The sequence below is a fragment of the Mya arenaria genome, chromosome 7 (assembly GCF_026914265.1).
Source record: "Mya arenaria isolate MELC-2E11 chromosome 7, ASM2691426v1".
NCBI classification, from domain to species: Eukaryota; Metazoa; Mollusca; class Bivalvia; order Myida; family Myidae; genus Mya; species Mya arenaria.
In genome coordinates, this window is record NC_069128.1 from 59263120 (window position 1) to 59286847 (window position 23728).

The window sequence follows — 23728 nt, forward strand, 5'->3', positions numbered from 1 at the left end:
CAGGCTAGAAAGCAAAGAATAAATTTCCAAGTAATTTAGCTGCTCTAACAACTCCTGTACCTGTGTCCTCTTTCGCCATTTCCATGACTTCAAGGCTCACATTTTGGAGTTCCTGTGGCTTAATTTCTTCAATATCAGGTTTTAAAGTTTCAATTTCTTCTTTGGTAATTTCAGAAATATCTGCAGTGATATCTGGTAAGGCATATTCCTTCGCAACCAAAGGAATTACTTCAACTTTAGGTTTGTCTTCTTCTATTTCAATTGCTTTCTCTTTTACAACATCCTGCACTTCTTTAACTTCTTCTGTAACTTCAGGTTGGGTCTCAATTTCAACTTCAGGTTTTCTCTCTTCTTCCTCAGTTGGTTTTTCTTCCTCTGGCTTCATTTCTTCAACTGAAACCATTTCTGTTACAACAGACTCCCTCCTTTGCACAACAGTCTCTTCTCTTGCAATGTCAGATGGTGTTTCCTCAATGATTTCTGTAACTGTTTCTTCATATGACAAAGGAAGCTCTTCTGTTAATGGAACAAGCTGAGGGACTGATCCTTTTCTGACATCAATTTCAACTGTTACCTTTGATGGCACATCTTCGGAAGGTGTTGATTTTATTTCTACTATGACCTCCTCATGTTTAGGCTTTTCTTCTTCAATTTCAATTGTCTCAACAAAGGTTGTCTCTGTCTCAGGCTTAATCTCTACATCTATTTCTTCTGTAGTTATATCTTGAACTACTTCTGTGGTTTCAATAAATGTAGAGGTCTCTTTAATTTCAGGTCTTATTTCAATTTCAACTTGTTCAGTTTTAGGTTTGTCCTGTTCAATTTCAAATGTTTCAGTGAATACCATCTTCTCCTCTTCAGTAACTGCCGGAATGATTTCAACTTCAGGTCTTTTCTCTTCTTCCTCAGTTGGTTTTTCTTCCTCTGGCTTCGTTTCTTCAACTGAAACCATTTCTGTTACAACAGACTCCCTCCTTTGCACAACAGTCTCTTCTCTTGCAATGTCAGATGGTGTTTCCTCAATAATTTCTGTAACTGTTTCTTCATATGACAAAGGAAGCTCTTCTGTTAATGGAACAAGCTGAGGGACTGATCCTTTTCTGACATCAATTTCAACTGTTACCTTTGATGGCACATCTTCGGAAGGTGTTGGTTTTATTTCTACTATGACCTCCTCATGTGTAGGCTTTTCTTCTTCAATTTCAATTGTCTCAACAAAGGTTGTCTCTGTCTCAGGCTTAATCTCTACATCTATTTCTTCTGTAGTTATATCTTGAACTACTTCTGTGGTTTCAATAAATGTAGAGGTCTCTTGGATTTCAGGTCTTATTTCAATTTCAACTTGTTCAGTTTTAGGTTTGTCCTGTTCAATTTCAATTGTTTCAGTGAATACCGTCTTCTCCTCTTCGGTAACTGCCGGAATGATTTCAACTTCGACACCAGGTCTTTTCTCTTCTTCCTCAGTTGGTTTTTCTTCCTCTGGCTTCATTTCTTCAACTGAAACCATTTCTGTTACAACAGACTCCCTCCTTTGCACAACAGTCTCTTCTCTTGCAATGTCAGATGGTGTTTCCTCAATGATTTCTGTCACTGTTTCTTCATATGACAAAGGAAGCTCTTCTGTTAATGGAACAAGCTGAGGGACTGATCCTTTTCTGACATCAATTTCAACTGTTACCTTTGATGGCACATCTTTGGAAGGTGTTGGTTTTATTTCTACTATGACCTCTTCATGTGTAGGCTTTTCTTCTTCAATTTCAATTGTCTCAACAAAGGTTGTCTCTGTCTCAGGCTTAATCTCTACATCTATTTCTTCTGTAGTTATATCTTGAACTACTTCTGTGGTTTCAATAAATGTAGAGGTCTCTTGGATTTCAGGTCTTATTTCAATTTCAACTTGTTCAGTTTTAGGTGTGTCCTGTTCAATTTCAATTGTTTCAGTGAATACCGTCTTCTCCTCTTCGGTAACTGCCGGAATGATTTCAACTTCGACTTCAGGTATTTTCTCTTCTTCCTCAGTTGGTTTTTCTTCCTCTGGCTTCAATTCTTCAACTGAAACCATTTCTGTTACAACAGACTCCCTCCTTAGCACAACAGTCTCTTCTCTTGCAATGTCAGATGGTGTTTCCTCAATGATTTCTGTCACTGTTTCTTCATATGACAAAGGAAACTCTTCTGTTAATGGAACAAGCTGAGGGACTGATCCTTTTCTGACATCAATTTCAACTGTTACCTTTGTTGGCACATCTTCGGAAGGTGTTGGTTTTATTTCTACTATGACCTCTTCATGTGTAGGCTTTTCTTCTTCAATTTCAATTGTCTCAACAAAGGTTGTCTCTGTCTCAGGCTTAATCTCTACATCTATTTCTTCTGTAGTTATATCTTGAACTACTTCTGTGGTTTCAATAAATGTAGAGGTCTCTTGGATTTCAGGTCTTATTTCAATTTCAACTTGTTCAGTTTTAGGTGTGTCCTGTTCAATTTCAAATGTTTCAGTGAATACCATCTTCTCCTCTTCAGTAACTGTCGGAATGATTTCAACTTCGACTTCAGGTCTTTTCTCTTCTTCCTCAGTTGGTTTTTCTTCCTCTGGCTTCGTTTCTTCAACTGAAACCATTTCTGTTACAGCAGACTCCCTCCTTTGCACAACAGTCTCTTCTCTTGCAATGTCAGATGGTGTTTCCTCAATGATTTCTGTAACTGTTTCTTCATATGACAAAGGAAGCTCTTCTGTTAATGGAACAAGCTGAGGGACTGATCCTTTTCTGACATCAATTTCAACTGTTACCTTTGATGGCACATCTTCGGAAGGTGTTGATTTTATTTCTACTATGACCTCCTCATGTGTAGGCTTTTCTTCTTCAATTTCAATTGTCTCAACAAAGGTTGTCTCTGTCTCAGGCTTAATCTCTACATCTATTTCTTCTGTAGTTATATCTTGAACTACTTCTGTGGTTTCAATAAATGTAGAGGTCTCTTGGATTTCAGGTCTTATTTCAATTTCAACTTGTTCCGTTTTACATGTGTCCTGTTCAATTTCAATTGTTTCAGTGAATACCGTCTTCTCCTCTTCGGTAACTGCCGGAATGATTTCAACTTCGACTTCAGGTATTTTCTCTTCTTCCTCAGTTGGTTTTTCTTCCTCTGGCTTCATTTCTTCAACTGAAACCATTTCTGTTACAACAGACTCCCTCCTTTGCACAACAGTCTCTTCTCTTGCAATGTCAGATGGTGTTTCCTCAATGATTTCTGTCACTGTTTCTTCATATGACAAAGGAAGCTCTTCTGTTAATGGAACAAGCTGAGGGACTGATCCTTTTCTGACATCAATTTCAACTGTTACCTTTGTTGGCACATCTTCGGAAGGTGTTGGTTTTATTTCTACCATGACCTCTTCATGTTTAGGTTTTTCTTCTTCAATTTCAATTGTCTCAACAAAGGTTGTCTCTGTCTCAAGCTTAATCTCTACATCTATTTCTTCTGTAGTTATATCTTGAACTACTTCTGTGGTTTCAATAAATGTAGAGGTCTCTTGGATTTCAGGTCTTATTTCAATTTCAACTTGTTCAGTTTTAGGTGTGTCCTGTTCAATTTCAATTGTTTCAGTGAATACCGCCTTTTCCTCTTCGGTAACTGCCGGAATGATTTCAACTTTGACACCAGGTCTTTTCTCTTCTTCCTCAGTTGGTTTTATTTCTACAATGACCTCTTCATGTTTAGGCTTGTCTTTCTCAATTTTAATTGTCTCTGTAAAGGTTGTTTCTGTCTCAGGCTTTATATCAATGTCAACCTCTTCCGTAGTTTTATGTTTTACCACTTCTGTGGTTTCAAGGTATGTATCTTCCATTTCTGCAGTGATTTCAATTTCATCTTCTTTAGATGTTTCTTCAATTTCAATAGTCTCTGTAAATGTTGTTTGAATCTCAGGCATTATTTCAATTTCTTCCTTAGTTTTTAAACTAGTTATCTCACTTACAGAGATATCTTTAGTTGGGAAAAGCTCTTCAGTCAATGTCTTCTGTTCTTTTGATTTAAGTACCAGTTCTTCTGGTTGTTCTATCACATCAATTTCCACTCTAGGCATTTCTATTTGTTCAAGATACTCTACCACTGTTTCATGTGCGGGGATATCAACTTCCCTCTCTTCAATGATTTCTAAGCTTGTTTCTTTCTCTTTGATAGATTCAAACTCTGTGACATTGAGATCATCTGTGTCCTCAACTTCCATAGTAGTTGTTGTTGTCACAGTTTCAGTTGTTTCAGATGATGTAACAGTTACCACTTTTTGCGTCTTTGGCATTGAAATGTCAATTTCAACCTCTGTGTATTTAGGTTCTCTATCAATGTCTATTGTCTCTTTATAAGAGGATATTTCTGCTACGTCTTGGTCTCGTTGTTCTATTTCTACTTCTGATACTTTTTCTGTTGTTTCTTCTGTTGTCTCTGTCACTGTATCTTGTACAATGTCTACATCTATTTGACTTACTTCAGGGATCTTCTCTTTCCCAATCTCAACTCTGAATACTTCTTCTGGCAATCTTTTATCTTTTGGTTTCACTTCAATATCAATACCAGTAACATGTGTCTCTTCTTTCTCAGAAACCTCAACATCTTCATCGATTTCTCCTTCTGACAGAACAATTACTTCAACTTCTTCATCTCTTTCTGTTGTTTTTGTTTCAGTTGGATATTCAATGACATATTCTTGATCAAAACTCTTTACAGTTTCCAGAACACGGATTGGTATAATCTTTTCAGCTGGTTCTTCTTTCTCAATTTCTTTGACAGTTTCTTTAGTTTTTGAATGAATATCTATTTCTTCTACTTCTGGAGATTTTTCATATCTCTCTTCCAGTGTTACTTCAGTAATATAATCACCAATGTCCTCAGGTTGCACAATATCAATTTCAACAGTTTTCCTTGTTCCAGGTTGTTCAAAGTTCTCTTTTTCAATAACAACAGTTTCTCTTGTTGGTCTTGTGGCTTCTGTTTCTTCCATGGTGCTCGGCTGTTCTTTTTCTTTTTGAATGTCTGTTTCATCTGGCTTTTCAATAACTTCTTCAACCGAAATTGACTCATCCTCAGACACTTCTGACTCTTCTGATCTCTCTGATTCTTCCAATTCTTCAACAACTGGCTTTTCTTCTGGTATTGTTTCTTCAATGACTGGTTTAAATTCTGGTATTGTTTCATCTTCTTTTACTTCTTCTTTTTTCTCTTGTGCAATATCCTTACCAGATTCAACAGATATTTCCTTTTCTATTTCTACAGTTACAGTTTCTGGAACCTCAAGGTCGAGGGATTCCACTGATGGAGAAACACTTATTACACTAGCTTCCTCAATTTCATCAAGAGGAACGGAAAGAAGTTTATCAGTAGCCACAAAAATCTCCTCAATGGGTGCAGCCTTTTCATCAGGATAATGAGCAGGCTGTTCGCTGTCTGGTTTATCTTTATTTTCATCCACTAATAGCGCATTGTGGAAAAAAGGGATAATTTATTTGACTCTTGAGGGAAACAACATGGGCAATAAATAAGGGATATGGATTTGGGCTACAAAACTTAGACAAAGTACATATTGACTATTTTTTACCTCTTATTTCATATAAAATAGTACACACTCGTTATTCCAAATATTGTTCTATTGTTTTAATCATATCTTTTTTTGGTGACAAAAATGGAGCATTACCTTAAAATTATGAAGACAAATTCCTAACTAATAAGAACATTATTTTCAAAGCTAATTTTGACTCCAAATATAATCAAGACCTAAAGAAATACAATTCATTCACAAACTCTTTTTAAAGGGAATTGTACACCATTAAGATAAAAAAAACAGGAAAAGACACCCACCTTCAAGTACAAGCTCGGCTGTGGAACGGACGGTTCCGAAATTGTTGGTTGCCTCTACAGTATATTCTCCCTCATCTTCTTGAAACGTTTCCTTGATCGAAAGCGTGTGCTTCCCATCTGGATGCATCTCAGCTTTGTAGGTCGTGGAGTCTTCAGGGATATACTCCCCATCCAGAATCCAGCGAACTACGGGTTTAGGGTTGCCGGTAATGATACAGATGAACTGCACGGGTTTACCGTGCTCGGCGGTAATTTTTGTGATTTCAGTAATGAATGTGGGGGCTTCACCTGTGGGTTGGGTGGGGGTGACCTCTTCCTGACTTTCAACAGGAGTCTCCTGGACCTCCTCGGGCACCTGCTGTAAATAAATTAACAGAAATTAATTTGTCAATTAATTCAATTTAAACCTGTTTAGGACATGACAATTTCACAAAACTGTTAGCTTATAGCTTTGTCATTTTAAGCCAGTCTATTTTATTTTTCCAATGGTTTATTGTAAAGGTTGCAGTGAACACAAACTATTAGAATTAGTTTATACATGCTCTTTTCTAAATTATGAATCAAAACTGTTGTATTTTTTTAAATCAATTGAATGGCATTACAAGAAACAACTAAAAAATTGTTTAACACTTAACATAAAATCAGTCTGTTTAAAACCAAGTGTTCAGGTCTCAATAATATTTCTACCAATAACAAAAGTACTCAAACTGCATAATTATGTGCAGTCAAGCTTATTATATACATGTCACTACTTATATTTTGAAAATCCTACTAACCTCCTCTTTTGGAGCCATTTTCTGTTCTGGAAGTTGCTGCTCGGGAACTAACAGCTGAATATCGGTCTCTACCCCCCTGACCTCTGCAGGGGACTCTGACCTTGGTATGACCTCTTCTGTCTCCAGGGGCATTGCCATGGAGACTTCTGTAGCTGTTGCCGTCGGAGCAACTTTGTCCTCAACTGGAAGAGGTGTCTCATCTACCGTGACTTCCAACGAAGCAGCTTCCGTCTTCTCGGGTGTCACAAACTCGAAAGTAACTTCCTCCTTGGCGACGACCTTCTCTAGGTCCTCCCTGGTCGTTTCTACAGTGATGACCTCGGTTGTCTCCGGGGTCACCTGTTCAGGTGAAATGTCTTGACCCTCCAAGGTCAATGTTTGTTCTGGTGTCTCATGTATCGGGACTTCTTCCTCAGTCTGAGGGGCTGTGTAGAGTTTACGGACATTGTGTTACAAGACTGGCAAAAAGTATATGTCAAAATCTTATTGCCTTTATCTAATACTCATTTGCTTAAGAAATAGCCATATGGTGCCATTACGTTATAAAAATCATGATAAAACCACTGGGCCATTATTACCCTTCCAGGATTATTACTACTAAATTCCCGCATAATCCAAAAGTAAACTGAATTTTTCTTTTCTCTAAGCCGTACCCTTCAGTTCAGTTATTTTCCATATTATCATTTCCTCAGTTTAATGTAGTTTTAGTAAATAATTTTGTATCCTCCAACAGACTGGAGCATAGAGATCAGAGAAATGCAACAATGACCAATTGACCAATTCATTTTCAGAAAATTAATAGAAAACTTCAAAGGTGGCTTCTGAGTTAAGGCTCTTGTGACTTTATATACATCATCATCATCATCACCATCACCATCACCATCACCACCACCACCACCACCACCACCACCATCACCATCATCATCATCATCATCATCATCATCATCATCCATCCTCATCATCATCCATCATCATCATCATCCATCATCATCATCATCATCATCATCATCAGTATCTTTTAAACACAGCTTCAATGTGATCATCAGTAAATGTCAAGGGCAGTGTTCGCATTCTTTGGCCAAATACTTCTTTAAAAGTGTAAAACAGTGTTATCCCTCTTGAACGATGCATTTTATTGACAGGGGAAAAACATGCAAAACATGCTTTTTGTGGATTGCAGTAGAATATCAATTCCATATATACAAAGTTTTTTTTTTCTCTCACTTTTTTGTGAATGGGGCAGTGCCTTTAAAATTGTAAAAGTAGCAACAAAAGGCCTAAAATTGTGAATTACCATAGTACATTTCAAACAAAGAGCAAAGTCCCAATACTGGGTTGATGAATTTTAAGAGAATAAGACTGCAATTTAGTGTTTTGGTTGTAATTCACTTGTTTACAGTTTGTTTTTATAGAATTGTGAATTTTCAGTCAATTGTTTTGTTTTGGGAAATGAGGCCGAATTTTCCACTGTTTTCAGTCGGAAAAACTGCTACAGTAATTCATTTTATAGATAAAAAAATATTCTGTAAAGTGTGAACGCTTACCCTTTGACCTTTGAATCAAAGGGGAAATGTGTTTTTAAAGTTTTACTTACCAAAGTCTCTTGACCAATTAAAATGCTTCTTACTCACAATCCACTTGTATCAACCAATCAGCAATCAGGACACAACACAGGGAGCATGCTATCACAATTTATGCTGTAAATGAAGGTGTTACTTCAAAGGGAGTAAATATAATAATAAAACACCTAAAGTTCTTCAAACATCTTTTGTTCTTACTAAAAATAGACTGTTTCTATTTTTTCCATCATACTCTTTGAGATTAGAATATGCTATATCATAACAGTACACTTTTCATACTTCAACATTGAAGAAATGTTTGAAGGACTTGAAATGACTCTTTAACAATTCAATTCATTATGTTATATAATAATAACATGCTGAATAACATTTAGCCAACATTATTGTCCACTAATTTGGAAGATAAACATAGTCTTAATTAATACAATGAAAAAAAGATGAAAATATTGTTGACTAAATCTTATAATACCGAAAAATTAGCAAGTACATTGTAGGTTTCATAGATACTTTGTAAAATTGTTATTTTATATTCTGCAAATATACACTGAATGTTTTGAATATATCTATATTGATTTCAAGCAACAGCAATTGTAAACACTCATCTGTTGATGATTTTTCAGTCAAACAAGGGGCATATCTTAAATATTATTAAACTATATAGAGTTATTGCCCTAGTTATACATGTGGGGATTGTCTCCTGCAACATGTGTACCAAGTTTCATATAAATATCTGCAGCAAATTATATAAAACCAATTACTTCTTTAGGTTTGGTTTGCGATTTTCAAAATCTGAATAATGTTTTTTGATTGGTCAAAATTTATCTAATCATTATTGATGACCAATCAATTGCTTGTAAATGACAAAAGATAATCGGTGGATATCTTTTTTAACAATTTTTTGGCTGCAACAGTTTTCATGGAATAACGAATGAGCTTAAACATTTGGAATGCATAAGATATTGTAAATGCAGGATACAAAATACAAATCACAAAGCACCAGTAGATTCATGGTAGGTGAACATACCTAAAATATCTAAAATGCACAGAACTAAAACAATCTACAATCACAAGACAAACACTATAAACTAAATAAGAAAACTTCGGAGCAGCAAACATTTTAGGTAATTCTCAATATGGCAGGTGAGCGTATTATTTCTCTAGCTAAATAACCACTTTTTGTGAGATTAAAACATTCATTTCAACAAATAGAGGGTGAACAATTTATTTTAAAGGGTGTTGAACAATAATTAAAGTCATTAACACTAGCTGGAGTTTTAGAAAGATAGAAAATTAGTCAGAACAATGGAGTCACAACATAATTATTATCAACTAACATGTACAGTTGTGTTAATATGGTGTGGTTCTAACAAAAAGTGGTTTAAATAACCGAGAAACTTCTAGCTGGATCTACCTCGGAAATTCTCATAAATTTTTGACACAAATTTTCAAGAGGGATATTTTTTTAAGCATGCATTTTTTTTGAGTTGTTATTTTAATATTGAAAATTTTAAGATCACATTATGAACTTCACGGCTTGGAAAAAGCTACAAAATAAAAGACATATTCAATTTTCTGAATTTTATTGTATTTTTTTTCTTAAATTGGTCCATTAGGATTTTTACTAACATTTTTCACACAGTAATAAATGTTTTTATTTCAAACTCCACAAAATTATGAAAATTCAACGGCACATCAAAATGTAACATAATAGCTCACCTGCATAGTAATTTAAAAGCTACAGTATTTATAGAGATAATGTCAGGGACGAGGGGTATGATTTATGAACATTGCAACTAGTTGCTTTCAAACTAAAACCATTGATGCATTAAAAAGCGGTATTTACTTTAATGGAACACATGTTCTCAACCAGTTTTATTGAGAACAAATGAAAAGTTTTTGTTTTAATGGTTTGAAATAAAACTTATTCAAATGAATTTGTCAACAAAAAACTTCTCTTACCACTTTAAGCATCAATGGTTCGAACCGAGGGTCACGTGCTAAGCTCGAAAAACCCCAAAAGCTTAGCCAATTCAGCTAAGTTTTAGACCTTGGTCGTGAAACAATGTAAGCCACTTAAATAACAACATGCTTAATAACCAAGACTTAAAACTTAAACACTGGCTTAACTACAGCGAAAGGTGCTGCATAAGCTTTGCATGAAAAGTTTATGGTAAAACTTTATCGAAATGCTTCATAAGAACTTAAGCTTATGCTAAGCTTAGCTTATAGGCTTCAATCCTTTTGCAATGTAAATTTCTTAGCCCAGGGTAAAACCTGTTTACATAAGTAAAGTTAAGAAGAAACAATCAAACAAAAACAGAATATGCTATTTTAAGCCACTAGAAAACATTTTAGAACATAAAATTAAACGCTACATGCTACTTTTAAAAGGAACAGAAAGTCTACAACATAGGGACATAAATTTGATAATTCTTATCAGTTCAACACATTCCGTATTTTTCTGGCAATCAGAAACCAACCAATCAAAATCAATGTTGTTGTTGTCGTTATTTTTTAATTTGACCTTGAATTAAACAAATTTGAAGACAGTACAATTACATAAAAGGTTAACACTAAAAATTATAAAAAAAAATTATAGAAAAAAAATGAATGACTATTTAAAGAATATAATACATTCTATAAACCTGAGGAGAATGAATTGTTTAGTAGAACAAGAAAAGCAAGCAAATTAAGCAATTAATGATTGCCAGAAATTATCCATTGAAGATCAAATCCAATATTAGCATCCATATATAAACAACCAGGTTAAAGATCGCAGAAACACTGTAATTAAAGATGGCCATCATTAACAATTGCCACAGTTCCATACGGGAGGGTAATACACCTTCCCACAATCTCATGCTGCTTGAATGACCTTGACATTTACTCTGACCTTGAACATTTAAATTTTGCAACGATTGTGCACGGTCAATTAAAGAAAAAGGCCAACCTAAAGGTGTTATGATCTCTGTAGTCGGTTTCTGCGATACTGGTTGTGTTTCCTCGGTTACAATTTCAACAGTTTCCATAGTAACCTCAGGTCCACGCTCATCCACTGTGTGAGGGACTAGAAAATGGCAGTCAACATTTTAAAATGGACATCAATATTTCTACCTGGTATCTATTGAGACTAGCAAACTGCTTAGATGAAGTGCAATATATCCCATTTTTTATCTAAATTTGTACAATGCATCTAAACTGTACAATGTTGTGTGTCCACCAAGCCTGTCATTCGGAACTGTGACCTTGTTTCTATGATTTGTCCATGAAAATGGCTTAAGTCATCAACGATGTGTGTACAAAACCATCATTTCACAATTCTGAACATATTGACGATCATACAGACACAAAAACAATCACATATGATCTCAAAAAAGGCAAAAACAATGACAATGAAACATGATCGGTGAAAACCTGTGCTTTGAAACAGTCTATTGAACTAAGAAACCAGTCAAACTAAAGTGATGGATAAAGGCAATTCTTTTTTAACAAAGTATAAGGTTTCTAAGATTGGTCTAACATCCCTTTAAGAAATATCTCTTGACTGGTTTATGAAATTTAGACTGAATCGACAGACCGGTATAGAACTCTTTAGACTGTATCAAACGACAAGTCTGCAATGGCAAGAAGTGGAATGGTTCTGGATATAATCACAAAGTAAAGTGGTTCCTTTGAAAAAAAAGGCATAGACTGGTATGAATTCTCAAGGCATAATAATAATAATTGAATAGCTTTGACTTAAAGTAAACTTTCATAAGGTGTATGTAGGCATTGAAGCACTTTACCACTGTGAAAATATTACTGTAAGTAAAATACAGGTTGCAATGGCTTTCACAATGGTTTCACAATGGTTATGTGAACATAACATTTTGACATCAGTTTTGTTGGCAAAGCACCATCATTGCCTGTATTTTACTGGCACACGAATATAACATGAACTATCATGATTTGTACTAGCTATGGCCACGATTGGCAAGATCAATGATAAGGCCACAATTTTCATGATCAGTCACAGATCTGGTTTCTTTAACGATATTTCCCTCAACTTTCACAACTTTTTTGTCCTTTTTTGACCAGAAAAGGTCGACCTGCACTTCAATCTTGTAGACTTCCTCTCGAATAACCTTGTATAAGGCCAATGCTGTGATAAATGATAAAATACAGAATTAATTCGAGATAAAAATTGATCAGTTAATTAAGTATTAATTGACCGGTAGTTAATTGATGGATATATGATTACTCTCTTATGAGTTTGCAAAAAAGTGGATGAAAAAAAAATAATTGTGGGTATTTGTCAAATGATGACATGACTAACAACATATATCACGCCTCCAACATGAATGACCCAACAACATTGGTCAAGGACTGGTCATGCAGTGTCCCCATATTTTTCAAGAATATATTGAGCAATTTGATGACAAAAGGGATGTAATAGTGAGGTTATTGCAATGAGTTTTACAGACAATATGGTTGAGGGAAATTGTTAACATGTAATATATGATAAAGACAGAAGGGAGTTTTACAGACAATATGGTTGAGGGAAATTGTTAACATGTAATATATGATAAAGACAGGAGGGAGTTTTACAGACAATATGGTTGAGGGAAATTGTTAACATGTAATATATGATAAAGACAGGAGGGAGTTTTACAGACAATATGGTTGAGGGAAATTGTTAACATGTAATATATGATAAAGACAGGAGGGAGTTTTACAGACAATATGGTTGAGGGAAATTGTTAACATGTAATATATGATAAAGACAGGAGGGAGCATTACAGACAAAATTGTTCAGCTAAATAGTAAACACGTTCATGATGATACAGAAAGGGGAAAGCTGATTATGCTGTTAATTTTGTTATAAGTAAAAGAGTGACAGGATTAAGGTACCTGATGTAGAAATATATAAAAACCATTGAGCCATTGGACGTAATGTTAGATATTGATTCCTTGTGATACAATGTCTGGTGAGTCCATTAAATGGTGGTATCATTTGAAACAGTATTGCTTACCAATTGCTAAATGTATAATAAAAGACCAATAATACATCACAGATAAAGCAGTATGGCAGTTTTACCTTAAATCAGAAATTAACTGAACTGATTTTCAAATATTTTAAGGTCAAAACAGCATATATGTAAACATTTGATCAGTATATATTAACATATTCTTCATCTAAACATTACAAATGATACCAAGATAATATTAGTCACCAGGGTTTGTATTCAAAAACCAACTTAGATTGCACTTAGAATCTATGTGTTTTGATTGGACTGTATATTTAGCTGACCAATAGGCTGAGTGGAATCACTGAGGCATGTCTAAGGATAAGGACAAGATCAATACTGTCCCAGGCATCAACATTTCACATTATTGTACATCAGAAACCTTAAACAATTAATAAAGAAAGATAATTTTTTCGTGAATGGAAATTAAAACGAAGGACAGTCGTAGTAGACACACAACATTGAAGTTAGACACGTTAGACGTGTTAGAAGCAGAAAGGAGAAGAATATTCATGTTAAACACGGAATAAAGCGCTGAAAACGTTTAATAATTTTAGTATATGAACCACATGCCATGAAAATGAAGCTGAAACAAAATTTTGCATTGAATTGTTACACATTTAAAGCCACTCTTAAATATAAAAATATTTTCACAATATTGACAAAAACCATCAATCAAAAACAGTCATGTTTGTTCGAAAAGACAGTTAATTTACAACAAAGGATTTCAAAATTTACATTTATATTTTAACATTTTGAACAGAACACAACATTATGTCCACACACCAAATTTTTAGCATGCATTTGGTAAAAGAAGTTGTGTCGAGTGGAATAGTAAAAAATATCACCAATTAGTGAACGTTTTTTTATTGAAAAAGTTTCAAGTACAAAATACAAAATATAAAAGAAAACTCACACAAAATTCAAGGTAAAAATATAAAATATTTAAGAGTGACTTTCAATCCAAACTTCAACACAGTATGATCAGGAGTGAAAATGCCTAAAAGTGAAATCTTTATGAATCTCTAAACCGAAAACTTTGTCATGCGGCACATGGAGTATGAAGCATTTTAAAAGTAGAATATTACATTTAAATGTAACTGTAATAGTTGTTAAGTGGAATTATTTTTTTGGCAATTTGTTTTGGCAAATTCTTTTTGTTGGTAAATTTTCTTGCCAAAGAAAAATCAAACAAACTGACATTCCATGAACTCTTAGAGATTCTCACCCCTGCATAATGAAACAAATACCAATTTTAGCATTAAGCAGAAAATGAACACTCCCGAGTTTAAACATAGCTGTCTTCATTTCTTAATTTCAATAATATTTGTTTGATTTAAATATCTCTACGTGTTAAATAACAGCTAGAATAGTTTGTCATTTTCTTCACTGTTTTCAATTCACTTGAGGGTGAATGAATATTTGAAAATCCTCATGAAATGATGCAAATGAACTATGGATCTAAGTCTATTGTCCGCATGAATAATCACATTAGCTTGCGAGTGATCCTTACTTTGTACGAAAACTTCCACGACTGTAGTTGTGGTTCCACGCTCATTCCTGGCCTCGACCTTGAAGTAGCCTTCGTCGTCGATGGTGACCTTGTGAATGGTCAAGGTCACGGTCTTCTTGTGGTATTCAGTGACAAACCTTTCATCTTCTGGTAGGGGCTCGTCATCCTGGGAAGCAGGCACAATTAACTACTTGATTTCATAGAAACAATTATAATAGTACTGCATTAAGCACTGTGACAAACAGTGCTTAATAGGGGTTCATCGTCCTGTTTGGAAATTTAGACAGTATACAATCAAATCAAGAATACGTAAGACAAAATGTAAAAGTGACTTCAACCTCCATGAAAGTGTAAGGATTTGTCACATATTGAAAACCTGTTGATTTTCTTCATTCACACTCAATATGAGTGACTTCATCAAATACTAAATACTAGTACTAAACTTATTCAAAACATAATAATATAGACATGCAAATACTATCCATTTATTCTAGTAGAAATGTAAGAATTTATTTCACTTAAGACGTTTTTGGAAAATATTATGATCAGCAATATATACCATATACTTAACGGAATCATCAATTACTTCTTAGGTAGAAAGTGCCCTTGAACTGACCTTGAACCATGTGACCTCAGGGGTCGGCGTGCCTGTGACCTCACACGTGAACGTTACCGTGGAGCCTTCTAGAACATCTATGTGCTTCTGGAGGGTCGTTGTGAAACGGGGAGCCGCGAAATCCTCCGCTATTTCCTTCTCTTCTGGTTTCTGAGGGATTACAATCTCTTCTGAGATTTCTGTCTTGGGCAACTCTAAAATATACATAAATATTACTTTTTACATACTACTTTTCAATTGCCTCCAAAAAAACTACTAAGATTTATATTTAGGCTACTTTAGAATAAAGCTAATCCATCAAATTAAGTCGATATAATTCACCTATGCTCGACCAAAAAGTTATGTGCATTTTAAACTAAAAACTGGAGACTGACAAATCTCAAAAACAATTGTTAACAACTTTTAACAATCAAAACATTTCATCACTGTAATTATTAGAGAATATAACTATACAAAATTTAATGCATCATTAGAAATAAAAAGTTTAATAAAGAATTAAGACATTTTTTTTATTCCGACCTTGAGGCTTATCCTCGACGGTCAATTCCACAGTTTCGGTAGTAGTTGTTGTTGTTGTTTCTTTAACACTGATGTCATCATCAGTAGCTTCATCTGTAGCTATAGGACAAATAAACAATTCATTAATGACATGAAAAACAGTCAACACCATTAAGCATTATTCATAATTAACCATTTGCTATTTGTCAACATTTGTTCAAGATTTTGACAAGAAAGAGATCGGTTCCTCTTATGAAAAAAACATTGGATAGGAAAAGCATCTACTTCATTTATAAAGAAAATATACCCTTTAATTCTTCTTCTGATTAAGTGAATCATCAGCTAGCAACTGGTTAATTGCTTCAATAGGCTCAAAAAATTACTTCCAAAAGAAAATATTCTCATTTCAATGTACTGTGAACTGATTTAGAATTATTTGTTTATACACTTGTGACATTTCATGGATGTATAAAAAGGCTAAAGTGCATCAGGCTAAAGGATATTTCTGGTCATAGATATACATAATACATGCAAAGATTATAGTGGACAAAATGACATGCAAAGTTTATGCTCTTTCCTGCAAAATAATAAAAATATATTTCAATTGAACATCAGAATCAAGATAAGCAATCAGTGTTTTTCATTCTAATTTTATTAGAGAAATCCATTAGGATGTTAAATTTTATCATTTTGTTTCATTTCATTTTTTTCATGGGAAAGAAAAACACAACAACTTCTTACCTATAACAGTGAGGTAGCATATGGATGTTACAGTTGAGATTTTGTTTGTAACAACCACCTTGTATTCCCCTTCATGGTTTAGGAAGGTCTCAGGTATTACCACCTTGCTGAACTCCTTCTCCACAACAACAGTGAAGTCTTCAGTCTCCTTGATTGGTCGGTTATCAATAAACCAGGTAATTTCAGGAGCTGGCTCAGCTTTGAACTCGATAATGAACTCTACCTTTTCACCTTCAGGCACTGTGATGTCAGTAAGTGTCTTGGTAAACTTAGGTCCGAATTCAACAACTTCCACTACTTTGGTTGTAGTTTCTTCTGTAGTTGTTTTATCAGTAAATGTAATGGTGATTTCTTCTGGTTGAGTTTCTTCAGGTTTCTGCTCAATAGGTAATTCCATAGTGACCTTTTCAGTGGTTTTTTCTGTCACAGTTACATCTGTAGGAATTTCAAGAGAAACTTCTTCAGTGGTAATACGTCTCTCAGTCTCATCTGTAACTGTTGTTTTGGACTCAACATTGATTTCCATTGAAACACTTTCTGGGGTTTCCTTCGGGTGAATTTCCATATGCACCTCTTCTGTTTCTGGTTTAACATCAGGATGTACTTCAAGGAACACCTTTTCATGTGGTTGTTCTTTGATTTCAATATCCATTGAGACAGTTTCAGGTTTTGATTCAGGTCGGATATCAAACGAGATTTCTTCTTTTTCAGAAGGCTTCTTTTCTACAGAAACCTCAAATGAAACCTCCTCTGGTGTCTCTTCTTCTGCTGGTATATCAAAGGTGACAGTTTTCTTTTCCAATGGTTTTTTCGACATTTCTATTTCCACTGTTTCCTTAACTGGTTGTAGAGGCTTCTCTTCAGGTATCTCAAATTCAACTTCAGTTGTAACTTTCTCTTTTCCTTCTTTTTCTTCAGCAGGAATTTCAACAGCAACATCAACAGGCATTTTAGGCTTATCTTGCAGCTGGAAATCTAAACTGACTTCTTCAATCGTTTCTGGTTTCTGAATATCAAACTCCAAAGATACAGTTTCTGGTTTCTTTTCAGAAATATCAAATTCAATTTCCTCAACGATTGGTTTTTCTTCTTCAGGAGCCTCTTTTGAAGGAAAAATTTCAATACTTTCAGTAGTGTCTTTCGGCTTCAATTCCTCTGAAACTTCAAATGATTCTTCAGGAATTTCCTTAACTGTTTCCACATCATCAGGTTTCTCTTCAGGTGCTATGTCTGCTGGCACTTCTTTCGTAACGGTAGGAACATCTGTTTCCAATTCTGTGACAGTTTGAACTGGTGCCTCAGTTTCAACATCAGTTTCTTCAGATGTCTGTTCTTCTGGTCTTGCTTCTAGGACTTGCTGAGTTTCAAATGCTGTTAGTTCTCCCTTTGCAGCCTTGTCAAGTATATCCTTTGTTATTTCTTCAGCATACTGTTGAATAACTTCTTCCGCAATTCCCTTAGAGTCTTCTGCAGGAACAACTTCTTCTTCAGTCTGAACTTCAGATGGCTTTTCTGGCTGAAGCTTTACAACTTCAGTAACAATTTCGATATCTTCTGACTTTGGTGTTTCTGTTTCTTTTTCTGGTATATCAACACTTACTTCTTCTTCTGTCACAAAATCTACAGCTGGTACTTTTGAGACTGGCTTGATATCTACGGAAATAGTCTCAATAATTTCTCTTGAAACTTCTTCAGCATACTTTTGAATGCTCTCTGATGGAATTTCAGGAACATCCTCCTGAGGTATAGTTTCATCTGAGGTCATCACAGCTGATATTTCTTCTTGTACTATTTCTTTGTCTTGGAGTACTGAAGGAACTTCCTCTTTGATTGCTTCCTTTGGTTTTTCTTCAGAAATATCTTGTGGCACATCTTTATCTTCTTCAGATTCTTCAACCGAGACTGTTGTTGGAATTTCTTCAATAATCTTAACCTTTTCTATTTCTTCCTCAACTGGTTTTGGTGAAATCTCCTCTACATCTGTTTCTGGTACTGGTTGAACATCCTGTTTGTCTTCAGAAATCATTTCTTCAATAACCTTTGTTTGATCAACAGGAATAGTTTCAACCTTCTGCTTGATTTCAATTTCAACATCTTCAGTGAGTGTATCAGCAGGAGCTGTAGGCAACCCCAAAATCTCAATTTCAATTTCTTGATGTTCAGCTTCTGTAACCTTTGAAGGTATTTTGATTTCTGTTTTCATAGTTTCTTTCACATCAGGAATTTCTTCAGGTTTGGAAGTTTCTGGCTTTGTTTCTTCCATTTCAGCAATATCTTCCTGTACCTTTTCAATGATATCGTCTGTTGTACCAGGTACCTCAGGAGTAAATTCTATGGTCTCTCTTGTTTCTGTGATTGTCTCTACTGATGGTACATCTAATTCTGTTTCAGCAACATCTACCACTTCAGGTTTGACAATCTGTAATTCAATATCAGTTGTCTGTGTAACAGGTTTTTCTTTCTCGGTCACAGTCTCTCTAATCAATTCAATGGTTTCCTCAGATGGCTTAGATGTTTCTTCTTCAGAAAGAACCTCAATGACATCAGGTTTGATTTCAATACCAGTTGCAGTGACATCTGATGGAACCTTGTCTGTTGATTCAACAACAACAATAGATGTTGTAGTTACCTTTTCTTCTGTGCTTTCAACAGTTGTAGTATCAATTTCAGTTGTCTCTGGTTTCTTAATATCAAGTTCAATTGTTACTGCCTGTGTTGGTACATCATCTTCTGTGGTGGCTTTTTCTGAAGGCTGAATGACTATTTCAGTTGTTTCAAATGTTTCAGTTTCTGGTACCTTCTCTGCTTCTGAAACATCTTCTTTCTCAATGATTTCTTTTGTCATTGTTGTCACTGTTTCCACTGGCTTCACTTGTTCAGCTACTTCAACAGTTACCTCTTGAGGACCCACATCTTTTTCAATTACAAGTTCTGTAATTTCTGTCACAGAGGGTTTCTCAATAACTTCTTTCTTTTCCTCAGTTATAGAGACTGGCTTTCTTTCAACAGTTATTGTTTGTTTAGTTTCTATCACTGTTTCTTCTGTTGGCCTGGTTTCCTCAACTTCTTGTTCAATAGAAGATGGAACTTCCACCTGCTCTGTTTCCTCTGGAGTAACTTTGGAAACTTGTTCTATGTCTACAACTAATGTTTGTTTCTCAGAGGTAACTGTCTCCTCTGCTGGAATTTCTTTGGCAACATCATCTGTTAACATGGTCTTTTCCTCAGGTGTAGTTTCTTCAACAATGTCAGACACAGTAGGTTTCTTAATATCCACTTTGATTGTTTCCCTTACTTCCTCAACAGTTTCTTCTTTAGAAATATTAATTTCCACTTCAATCTCCTTGACATTTGTTGGTTGCTCTGTGTCAATTATTTCAGTTACAGAGGCAGGCTTTTCATCAATAACAGCTGTATCAGTAGCTGTTTCAATGGTTTCTTCAGAGGGCTTTTCTGAGGGAATGGTCTCTTCAACTGGTTGTGTCATTGATATTTCTAAATCAACCTCTTCTGAAGGCACTTCAGTTGGTTTTTCAGTGTCAATCGTTATTGTTTCTCTCACAATTGCAATTGTTTCTTCTGTTGGTACTTCTGTTGATACTTCTGGTGTAATTTCTTGCATTTCAGACACCACAGTATCTTGGACACTTTCTTCTATGACAGATGTTGTTTTCCTTACAACCTCAATTGTTTCCCTTATCACTTCAACAGTCTCTTCTACAGGTTTTTCAGACTCTATTTCATCTTTAACTTCTTCAGTTTCGATATAACTGGTTTCAGTTTTAATATCATCAACCTCAGATGGAGTCTCTTCAATAACCCTAACCACCTTTTCAACTTTTTCTGTAACAGCCTCATCAATCTGTTTCACTTCAATATCAAGAGTTATTTCTTGAGGAAGTTCTGAAGCAACTATTGTTTCTGTTTCAGAAATCTCAGATGGTTTTCCTATTTCTACTGTAATCATCTCTTTGACAGTTTCTACAGTTTCTTCAGTAGGCTTAGAAACCTCTACTGGTTGTTCCGGCATTTCTTGTTCTTCAGAAATGATTTCTGTCGTTTCCTCAACTTTTGTTGTAATTTCTGTCTTTTTCACTCTTTCAGTAAGAGTTATATCTACAGGTTTCTCCTCAACTGCTTCTGGGTGTTCAGCTGGTGTTTCAGAAATCTGTTCAGTTTCATCTGGGGTTTCTGTAACAATTATTTGCTCTCTTTCAGCAACTACTGTGTCCTCATGTGGTGCCTCCACTTCCAATTCTTGAATGTTTTCTTCCGTTACAGTTATTGTTTCCCTTTCTGAAACAATAATGTCATCAGTTGGGGCCTTAATTTCAGAAATAACAATTTCCTGTACCTCTGGTTGGGGCTTTCCCTCAATAGTTATCTCTTCCTGGTAAGTAGGGACTTCTTCTGTAACCTCAATGGTTTCTTTTCTTATTTCAGTGATCTTTATTTCCTCAGTTTCTGGTTTAATATCCATTTCAATTTCAACCATTTCAGGTTTAGACTTCTTTTCAATGTCAATTGTTTCCTTAAATGTAGGTACCTCTTCAGAAACTTCTTCAGTAATTTCTTGTTCACTTTCTTCGGTGGTTTCCATTGATGTTATTTTCAGTGTTTCTGTAACGGTTGTCTCACCAGGTTTCACTTCAATATCAATTTCCACCGGCTGAGGCTTCTCACCTTCTACAGTTATTTTTTCAGTAACAATGTGATGCTCTGTTTCAGATGGAATTGCATGGTCCACTTCATCTTCTTTTTGTATCTCAATTGTGTCCTTGAAAGTTTCAGTGACTTCTGTTGGGATTTTGATATCAACCTCAACCATTTCTTGAGTGGGTTTTTGCTGAATTGTTATGGTTTCTTTGTGAGTGGTTTCTTCTGAAATCTCTGGGACTGGCTCTTCTGTCATTTCAATGGTTTCTTTGTACACTTCAGTTGTTTCTTCAGGAACAGTAATTTCAAATTCCTGAACTTCTTTTTTAGATGGAACTAATTCTTCCTCTGAAACAACTGTAATATCTTCTGGCTTTTCCTTTTTGTCAATCGTGATTTTCTGTGTGAATGTTGTCTCAGTTACCTCCTGTGGACCAGAAATTTCCATCTGAACAGTTGTAGTTGTCTTAGGCTTCTTTATCACCTCCAAGGTTTCTGTGACTGTTTCACTTTCAGGCACTTCGACCTCATGTTCAATTGCATGGTCCACCTGATCTTTTTGTATCTCAATTGTGTCCCTGAAAGTTTCAGTGACTTCTGTTGGGATTTTGATATCAACTTCAATCATTTCTGGAGTGGGTTTTTGCTGAAGTGTTATGGTTTCTTTGTGAGTGGTTTCTTCTGAAATCTCTGGGACAGGCTCTTTTGTCACTTCAATGGTTTCTTTGTACACTTCAGTTGTTTCTTCAGGAACAGTAATTTCAAATTCCTGAACTTCTTTTTTAGATGGAACTAATTCTTCCTCTGAAACAACTGTAATTTCTTCTGGCTTTTCCTTTTTGTCAATCGTGATTTTCTGTGTGAATGTTGTCTCAGTTACCTCCTGTGGACCAGAAATTTCCATCTGAACAGTTGTAGTTGTCTTAGGCTTCTTTATAACCTCCAAGGTTTCTGTGACTGTTTCACTTTCAGGCACTTCGACCTCATGTTCAATTGCATGGTCCACCTGATCTTTTTGTATCTCAATTGTGTCCCTGAAAGTTTCAGTGACTTCTGTTGGGATTTTGATATCAACTTCAATCATTTCTGGAGTGGGTTTTTGCTGAAGTGTTATGGTTTCTTTGTGAGTGGTTTCTTCTGAAATCTCTGGGACAGGCTCTTTTGTCACTTCAATGGTTTCTTTGTACACTTCAGTTGTTTCTTCAGGAACAGTAATTTCAAATTCCTGAACTTCTTTTTTAGATGGAACTAATTCTTCCTCTGAAACAACTGTAATTTCTTCTGGCTTTTCCTTTTTGTCAATCGTGATTTTCTGTGTGAATGTTGTCTCAGTTACCTCCTGTGGACCAGAAATTTCCATCTGAACAGTTGTAGTTGTCTTAGGCTTCTTTATAACCTCCAAGGTTTCTGTGACTGTTTCACTTTCAGGCACTTCGACCTCATGTTCAATTGCATGGTCTACCTCATCTTTTTGTATCTCAATTGTGTCCTTGAAAGTTTCAGTGACTTCTGTTGGGATTTTGATATCAACTTCAACCATTTCTGGAGTGGGTTTTTGCTGAATTGTTATGGTTTCTTTGTGAGTGGTTTCTTCTGAAATCTCTGGGACTGGTTCTTTTGTCACTTCAATGGTTTCTTTGTACACTTCAGTTGTTTCTTCAGGAACAGTAATTTCAAATTCCTGAACTTCTTTTTTAGATGGAACTAATTCTTCCTTTGAAACAACTGTAATTTCTTCTGGCTTTTCCTTTTTGTCAATCGTGATTTTCTGTGTGAATGTTGTCTCAGTTACCTCTTGTGGACCAGAAATTTCCATCTGAACAGTAGTAGTTGTCTTAGGCTTCTTTATCACCTCCACAGTTTCTGTGACTGTTTCACTTTCTGGCACTTCGACCTCATGTTCGACAGGTTTTGGAGTAAGTTCCAGCTTGATTTCTTCAAAGACATCTTTCTTTGGCTTGATATCAATTTGGACCTCTTCCCTCACCTCATCAGTTGTAGGAGCCTCAAATACTACAGTTTCTTTCTTGGGTTGGATCTCAATGTCAACCTGTTGTTTTTCAGTCTCTATAGGTTTCTTTTCAACTTCTACTGTCTCCCTGAAAACAACTTCAGTTTCTCCTTCAGGGGCTTCAGTCTCAACAAGAGGTTGTTTTTCAATGGTCTCTTTGTACTCAACCTCCGTTGTTTCGACAGGAGCAGGAACTTCAGTTTCTGGACCCTTGGGGATGGTTTCTTCTTCCTCCCCTTGGTCTTCTGAAGACACTACATCTCCCGCTGGAAAAAAAAATCAAAAAAAAAAATCAGTATGTCAATGACATTTATCTGAAGATATAACTCAACATTAGTCTGAGTCTTTTAGTTAGTTGTTGATGCTACACATCAGAGAAGCATTTCAGACAGATAAGCTAAGCAGTTGAAGCATGAAGTCAATGACTCTCTAATGAGAACACACCCTGAACATTGACCTAAGCCAGATTTGTCCATAA

General features: G+C 35.4%; 1 protein-coding gene across 2 annotated transcripts in view; it reads right to left on the reverse strand.

Moving 5' to 3' along the window:
* LOC128240368 (titin-like) overlaps positions 1–23728 on the reverse strand; it is a 332344-nt gene that overhangs the window by 201871 nt on the left and 106745 nt on the right. For both annotated transcript variants that reach the window (XM_052956995.1, XM_052956996.1), the window contains 8 exons: positions 16584–23516; positions 15864–15962; positions 15345–15538; positions 14729–14894; positions 11160–11276; positions 6630–7054; positions 5854–6211; positions 61–5466 (listed from right to left, as the gene is read on the reverse strand). In XM_052956995.1, the coding sequence (XP_052812955.1) occupies positions 61–5466; positions 5854–6211; positions 6630–7054; positions 11160–11276; positions 14729–14894; positions 15345–15538; positions 15864–15962; positions 16584–23516 (13698 nt within the window). The remainder of the gene's footprint in view (positions 1–60; positions 5467–5853; positions 6212–6629; positions 7055–11159; positions 11277–14728; positions 14895–15344; positions 15539–15863; positions 15963–16583; positions 23517–23728) is intronic.